General features: G+C 60.9%; 1 protein-coding gene across 2 annotated transcripts in view; it reads right to left on the bottom strand.

Annotated features, from left to right (window-relative positions):
- Nucleotides 1-8,072, bottom strand: part of NUDCD3 (NudC domain containing 3) — a 45,429-nt gene that overhangs the window by 18,680 nt on the left and 18,677 nt on the right. Inside the window, exons 4-6 of one of the 2 annotated variants that reach the window (XM_061351816.1) lie at nt 6,652-6,795; nt 1,294-1,482; nt 1,035-1,177 (exon numbers count right to left, since the gene is read on the bottom strand). In XM_061351816.1, coding sequence (XP_061207800.1) covers nt 1,067-1,177; nt 1,294-1,482; nt 6,652-6,795 — 444 coding nt within the window. In that variant the 3' untranslated portion in view covers nt 1,035-1,066. Of the gene's footprint in view, nt 1-1,010; nt 1,178-1,293; nt 1,483-6,651; nt 6,796-8,072 lie in introns of those variants that run through there. The other variant, XM_061351815.1, reaches the window with a different exon arrangement.

Genomic DNA, 8,072 nt, shown 5'->3' with positions numbered 1-8,072 from the left:
GATGCCAGAGCCCTGCTGCGGGGGGGGGCAGCTTTGTTTTGAGGACACGCACACACTAGAGGCCACGGCAGCCGCAGGGCCTGGCTGGGGGGGGGGGCACACACACACCGCGGTGTCCCCCCCCTCCCCTTGGCCGTAGGCGCCCATCACCGTGGCCGGGGGCGATGCGGGGCGCGGGCAGCGGGAGCCCCCCCCCGGGCGCGGGTGGGCGGCTGGCGGCTGGCGCTGCCGTTGCCATGGGGACCGTGGGCGGCCGGGGGGGGGCCAGGGGGGCTGCGCCGAGCCTGGTTCTATTTGTGCATTGCCACAGCGCGGGGGAGCCGGGGGGGGGGGGGGAATGGGGACACGGGGATGGGCGGGGGGCAGCAGTGGGGCGAGACCCCGAGGTTGGCACTGCCAAAGTCACCAAGCACCCGGCGCCCACCCCGACAAACCCAACCCCCCCCCCTCGGTTACCCCAGATCCACCCCCAAGGACCCCAAAACCCATCCCTGGCCACCATGCACTGAGACCCCCATCTGCAGAGCAGGGCCCCCGGTGTGTCCCTGTGCTGGGGGGGCCATCCCCCCCCCATGATGGCAGCGAATCACTTGCAGGCCCCGCGCTCAAGAAATGTGTTTATTGCAAACCAAGGGGGGGCCGGGGGGGTGTAAGGGGGTGGGGGGGCAGGGACCCCCTCGCCACAGGGTGGGGGTCAGTGGGAAGCTGCAAGCACCAGGGGCTGCGTTCCCATCCCAGACCCCACAGCGCTGCGGGTACGGAGGGGCTGGTGGCCGCTAGAAGCCCTCTGCAATGGCAGGGCAGGGAGGGTTCCCCCATCCCAAATCCCGAACAGAAGCATCCTCATCCCCCAGGGATAACGACTGTGTCACCCAATGAGCTCCGTCTATTCCACAACGCAGGAGAGCCGGCGGCAGCAGGGGTGAGGGGAGAAGGGTCCCAGCGCTGGGTGCCCGCGGTGATGGGACGTGGATCCGGTTCACACGGCAGCACCGGGGCCGGTACCAGGGTGATGGGGGCTCCCCGGGGGGGGCTCCTCCTCTCCCCGCTTCCTTTGGTGCCGCTGTCAGAACTGCACAGCGCCGGGGGAGATGTTGAACATGGAGGGGTCGAACTTCTGGCCGCGGAAAGGGGAGCCCTCCGTGTCCCAACCCTTCTTCAGCATCTCATGCACCTTCTGCACACAGAACATAGGCTCCTGTCAGGTCAGGGCTGACGCTGTGGGGTGAGGTGAGGCTTGGGGGTGTGACCATCACCACTGCCCCATGGTGGTGTGGGGCAGGCAGCACCTACCAGCTCATGGCTCTGGGGTTTGCCCTGCAGCTTCTGGTGGTAGTCGAAGGTGAGGCGGTCCAGCACGGCGTGCTCCTCCTCGTCCACTGTGGCCATGGAGCGCTCCTTGTTGATCTTGTCGATGTCGATCTGCTCCTCGCCCTCCAGGATGGCGTTCCACCAGTACTCATCCCCCTTGTTCAGGTTGATCTGGGGGTGAAACGGGGGTCAGAGAGCAGAGAGGAGCCCCTGGGATGTGGAGCCCCCACTATGAGCTCAGCTATGCCCAGGCATCGCCCCAAGCCAGAACCACCCCCCCTGTGCTGGGCTGCAAACCCAGAGCATGAGCAGCTCAGGGGGGGGATCCTGCCCCTCTGCTGCGCTCTGGGGCCTTCTGGACCCCCCTGCAGCCCTGATCCAGCTCTGGGGCAGCAGCACCAGAAGGATGTGGAGCTGCTGGAGCGAGGCCAGAGGAGGCCATGGAGCTGCTGGGAGGGCTGGAGCAGCTCTGCTCTGGAGCCAGGCTGAGAGAGCTGGGCTGGGGCAGCCTGGAGAAGAGAAGGCTCCTGAAGGGGAGACCTTAGAGCAGCTCCAGTGCCTAAAGGGGCTGCAGGGAACCTGGAGAGGGGCTTGGGACAAGGGCCTGTAGGGACAGGCCAAGGGGAATGGCTTGAACCTGCCCGAGGGGAGACTGAGCTGAGCTCTGAGGCAGAAGCTCTTCCCTGTGAGGGTGCTGAGGCGCTGGCACAGGGTGCCCAGAGAAGCTGTGGCTGCCCCATCCCTGGCAGTGCTCAAGGCCAGGTTGGACACAGGGGCTTGGAGCAAGCTGCTCCAGTGGAAGGGGTCCCTGCCTGGGGCAGGGGTTGGAGCTGGATGGGCTTTAAGGTCCCTTTAACCCAATCCAGCCTGGGATATGATGTGATGAAGGGGCCCTGCCCGGCAGAGCGTGCAGCTCCCACCATTGCAGTGCCCTCATCCCACCTTCCTCTGGCCCAGGAGCCCTCATGTGGGTGACAGTGAAGGTGAAGATGCCACCATTGGGGCATTCCAAACTGTGACGCCCATATGCCTTGATGTGATTTTGCCAGGAGAGGTGGGCTCCTTCCTCCCGTGTGATTCCAGCTCTAATCCCAGCAGCGAGGCAGGTTTATGGCGTTCATCAGCCTCTGCAAAGCCATCAATAAAGGCAGACAATACAATTTACCCAAAGCTCCCTGGAAGCTCCCCAGCTCTGGAGGGGAAAAGGGAGGCAGCTCTTAAAGGTGTGGAGATGTGTCTGCAGCGTGAAGAGGAAAACCAGTGGATACTGGAGGGGGTGACTGGGGCTTAATCATGGGGGAGCAGGGGTGAAACATCCCAGCTTGGAAGGCATTCACGATGTGTTTGTTCTCCTCCATCGGAGCGGAGGAAAAGCCCCTGTGGGCTTCCCAGCCCTGGGCAGGCAGGTGGAGGGATGCTGAATTCCCCTGGGAATGCCATCTCCTGGGAAGCAGGATGAGCCATGGGGCAGCAGCGGCCCCACATCAGGAACACACTCCAGGCCCACTGCTGCTCCTCAGGCTTTCAAGCAAGAGGGATGAGGTGAAACCAAGAGGATGGGATGTCCCACAGAGCTGAGCTCTCACGGCACTGCTGCTGTCCCCACCAGAGCCAGCCTGGCAGCAGAGGGATGAACGGATGGGGTAAGACTCCATGGCTTGTCAGCCATCACCCCACCTCCATCCCAGAGCAGCAGGGGGAGGAAAACCCATCCCAAATCCTGACCCCACCGAATTCCCTTCCATCCCTGGTGCCCTGCCACTGTCTCCACCACCAGCAAGCCCCAGGGAACCCATAGAGGCATGGATGGGGTGGATCCCCTCATCCACAGTCCCTCAGGGGATCCTTTCCTCCCCCTGCTCCACACGTGGCCCTCACTTTATGGACTACATCCCACTTCCCACCCTGACGGGCAGATGGAACAATCCATTCCCTCAGCAGCATTTCTATGGTGCTCCTCGTGCATGGGGGGAATTTGCTCATCCCCCTTTATCCCACGTGGAGAGATGGGAAAGTGGGACTTGTTCCCAGGTGGGATCTCCACTTTCTGATGTGAGGCTCTGAAACGCCAGCAGGCCAGGGCAGAGTTCTCCCTCTACCACCCTGAGTTGGAAGCGGTGCTGGAGCACTTGCCATGGGCAGATCCAGCCTCCAGCATGGAAGCACAGGCTCAGAGGGGTTTCTCCAAGACATCCCTGCCAATGGCCTCAGTTGATCCAGCCCGTTACTTGGTTGGGTGCCTGCAAGAGGTTGTAGTGATGGAGATAGAGGCTGGAGCCTCGCCAAGGTGGAGGTAAGGAAAGCCAAGAGCCTATGGCAGAGCCCCGGTCTCAGCACGGGCAGGGGGGTGTCCTGCAAATCCCACCCATGGAGAAAGGCTCTGATGGGCTCCAGGAGGGAGCAGAGGGGAGGGAACAAGGACAAATCTTGACCCCATTATGTTCCTCACTTTGATTTGCCAGTGCTTGAAGCTGAACCTATGAGTTTCCCAGATGGGAGCTCTGGGGTCCTATAAATGCCCATGGCCATGAACCAGTTGAAGGATCGGGTCCCTGCGGCGTGCCCAGGCTCTCGGTCAGACTGCGGCTCTGCTTTCCCAGCTGGCAGGTCCCAAAGGGCCTCCTGGGCTGCAGGGAGGCCTTTAACCCATAGCCCAAAGGGCTGCAATGAGTCCAGGTGAGCTCCAAGCCCAGATGAGACGTTGAGGGATCCTCCGGTGGCACAAAGAGGGTGAGAGATGTCACCGGTATGCACACAGGGTCACGCCACAGCTCCATGCCCTGCCAGGAAGCTCACAGCCCTTTGGTGCCAGTGCTGGGCTTTGTCACAACATGAGGATCCTAAACACCTTGTCAGAGCTGCAGAGATGCTGTCAAGGGATATAAGTCTTAGAGAAACACCCTCTCACCTCCTCTTTCCTTTGGGAACAGCAAAGTCAGTGGGAGACGTTTGGGGATGTGATGTTCCCTGAAGGATGCGGAGCGCAGGACAGAGGGAGAACACCATGGATCGTTATTACCTCGGCTCTGCAGCTCACGAGATGACAAACCCAAGACTGTGATCGCTGCTCAAGGCAGGACTTGGTGACAAAAGCCCAAGTGTGGACAACCAGTGCTGGAGAGGAGGAGCCAAAGACAGGGACCAGGGGGAAAGAATCCTCAGCCACAAAAATAATCGCCAAGCAGGCGCGTTGTGCACAACACCCAGCCGGGACTTCTAAAAACAGCTCGTGTGGAGTTATTTTAACCTCAGTTCTGACAGGCGAGCGGGTGTGCCACAGAAGGGAGAGCACAGGGACTACACCCGGGAGCAGGGCTTTGGCACGGGCCTGGGATGGGATCCTGGGCAGGAGGATGTGTGGATGGAAGAGCCTGGAGCGCACAGGTATCACTGATGTGGCTGCAGGAGTGTGCAGGACTCAATATCCTCTCTGCACAGAACTGGAGCCTTCCCAGATGGACAAGAGCAAGCAGAAGAGAGCTTGGCACGTGGATCAAGCTGCGCCAGCAGGGACTGCCTCAACTCACATCACAGACCACAGGAACATGAGCACATAGGGGCTTTCTCTGGCCACAGCCATTGAGGTGGCCCAAGCAGTATCCAAGGTGTTGAGGATGTCCTCGGATGACTCCGTGCTGGCACTTGGGGAACGCAGTTCCAGCTGTTAATGCCCCCAGCCCCAGGTCTCAGGGAGGGTACCCAGGTACCAGCTTAGAGCATCCTGCAGGACCAAGCCTCTCCCGACCCCGCACACGGAGATGCACAATGTGTGGATGCACAAATTCAGGAACAGGAAGGGCCCGTGAGCCCTGTGAGCCTCCAAGTGACCAGAAGGGTCCTACAGGCACTGAACGGAGCAGGTCATAAACACATGGCTGGGTATCTCCTGATGAATGGATCGGGAGGAATCACAAACCACTTCTGGCTACTGAGCACACGGGAAAAGGAGATGCTCTTGGACGGGAATTACTCACTCTGCTCCAGTTACCTACAATTCTTCAAGCGAAACTCCATCCCACCATCAATATGTTGGCAGCCAGCTGGAGCCTCACAACCCTGGGCTCGCGCTAACGGGAGGCGGGACCCAGCTCAGGGGTTGGAGGTGATGGGACTGCTCCCCACGCTGCCCCAAGTCTCGTTCCATTGCCTGTCACTCCCATCCTGCTCCTCTGGCACCGGGTGTTCAATAAACATCACGTCCCTTACTGATGCTCAGGACATGCCCCAGGGATTCTCTGCAGTCACCCGTCTCAAAGCCACCTCCTATGGAACGAGTTTGCTCCTTCCCAGAAGTGTTTCTCTTCCCAGATCAGCTAATTTGCAAGAAGCTTAAGAACTTTAAGACCCAGGTTAATGATGCCACCACCTCCTTTTTCACATGGCCTGATGGAGCTGGAGAAGCTCCTCTCTCTTGGTACCACTCTGTCATCCCCTGCTACATCCATGCGGATGCGTAATGCCCCCAAAACTCAAACAGGAACTTGGCAACTGTTTGACCCTTGAGGTCCCAGGCTGATGGGCAGCAACACAACCCCCAGGCCAGCTTCAGCCAGGAACAGAACTCACAACCTCAGCCTGTTGAGCACACCAGAAACGAGCGTGTTACCCACCAGTAACACAGTACTGGGCAGGCACAGCCCCTGAACCACCTGCAGAGGGAAGATCTGTGGTGCAGGGGCACACGCACACCACAAGCCGTGGCGCCTGCTGAAGGCAGAGAAGGAGCCAGAGCTTCAAACAGGGGGAGTTCAGGTTAGATAAGGCAGAAGCTGTTCCCTGTGAGGGTGCTGGGGCGCTGGCACATGGTGCCCAGAGAAGGGGTAAATGCCCCATCCCTGGCAGTGTTGGACAGAGCCTTTGGCAACATGGTCTGCTGTGAGGCACCCCTGCCCTTGGGAGGTGGTTGGAGCTGGATGAGTTTTAAGGTCCCCTCCAACCCAAGCACTTCCATGATTCTATGAACAGGCATTTGCAGGATGCTGGCGCAGGACCAGGGCCAGGAGAACCAGAGGACAAAGCTGGTGAGGACAGGCAGGCAGCACCGGTGCCACGGCCTCTCTCTGCCAGCAGACCTCATGTGCTGGGATGAGGGGCCAGTGACCACCTCTGGTTAACTGATGTGCTGCAGCTTGGGAACCCTCCTCACCCAACCCAGAGGCTGTGCTGCTCTGCCAGCTTGCTCAGAGGGGCAGCTCAGGAGCCAGAGACAAGGCACAGCACACAAAGGGCAGGGTGAGCTGGATGCTGGACAGGGAAAGCCAGACCACGTCCAGACCTGGCCCACACTTCCAGGTGCTTCGGTTTTCCAGCCAAGGCCAGCCGAGCTGCAGGGTCCCTTACCAAAACACACTTCCCTGGCTCCAGGCTCCAGAGGGAGCTCTCCGTGTTGATCTTGTGGGTGAGTTTCCCTTCCATGAGGACGTGCGGGCTGCTCCCCTCCAGCACTGCCACCCGAATCGTGCTGCTGCTAATATCCACAGACACCTGGGGACACAGAGAGAGAGGGAATAAGCAGGGAGGCTCCTGTTTGCCCTCTTGCTGTGCTGCATGGGGTGCGGGGTCAAGTGCTCTCGCTGGGGATGAGATGGAGAAAGGAGCTTTCGGCCCCATGGGTAGCAGGAGCCTGGGGATCCCGCTGTTGTTTCTCAGCACGCAGCAAGAGCTCGGACGAGAGAGGAAACCTCTCTGGGATCAGAGGCTGCAGGGCCCAGCGATGGAGCCCCACAAGGACAGCAGGCACTACACCTGCCCCGTGCCTCAGTTTCCCCATAGAGAAACCCAGCAATGGCTACAGGCCTCCTCCATACAGCGCTCAAAGGCTGGGTGCCCACTCGCCGTGAGCCCGCACACTGGGTGCCCAGCATCATCGCTGGGTGTCTTCCTGGGGGCTGAGCGCTTCCCTGCCCAGCAGGGATCTCCACAGGAGCAAGAGCAGCAGCAGCTTGTCCCTTCTGCTGCACCGCCCCGCACCGCACCGCCCCGCACCGCACCGCACCGCACCGCACCGCAGGCTGCCGGAGGCAGGGCAGGCTCAGCCCCGGCCTCCCACCGGGGTGCGAGGAGGGGATGCTGCAGCCCAGCTCCCTTCTCCCTGCTGCAGGGACGAGGGGATGAGGCAGCTCCATCCCCAGGAACAGGGCCAGCTCCTGCCCACAGCAGCCATATGGGGAACCCTGCTCCGACCTGCCGCGGAGGTGACATGCCTCTCCCCTGGGGAGACAGAGGCAGGCTGCAGCTTTGCTGCGCCGCACGCAGAACCTTCCTCTCCAGAGAGACCATCTGCTCCCTGCTTTCCCTTTTGGTCCTGAGCTGCTGCCAGCAGAGCCCGAGCCAGGCCTGGGGACTGAGGGAGGACCCGGTCGGGAAGGGGCAGGTTGGGGGCCCCCAGTGCTGCCCCATCCCTGGCCCAAAAGGAGGAGACTGCGGTGAGATTTGCCTGCATTCTCTCCCAGAGTTCCCCCAGATCTTCCTCCTGCTCTGCAGATCTCATTTGAAATGTTATTACATTATCCATTACCTAGGAGATTTCCAGCAGCTCACTAGCTCCACGCAGGCAAGAGCCAGGCAAAGCCGCTCCAGCTGGGGCGGGCACCGTGGCTGCATCTCATTGATGACCCCCAGATACAGCCCCCAGACCCGCTGTGTGTGACAGGGACCTGCCAGGGCTGCAGCCCAGGCCTGGACACGCAGCCCAGTGTGACACCGAGCTCCCTGCAGCCAGCTGGGAGCAGGACCATGGTCCCACAGCATCAGGGAAGGGA

This window comes from Neopsephotus bourkii, unplaced genomic scaffold, assembly GCF_033783945.1.
Source record: "Neopsephotus bourkii isolate Nb327-2 ecotype Australia unplaced genomic scaffold, CSIRO-AGI_Nbou_v1 NB_610, whole genome shotgun sequence".
Classification (NCBI taxonomy): Eukaryota; Metazoa; Chordata; class Aves; order Psittaciformes; family Psittacidae; genus Neopsephotus; species Neopsephotus bourkii.
This window is presented reverse-complemented; position numbering and strand designations above follow the sequence as displayed.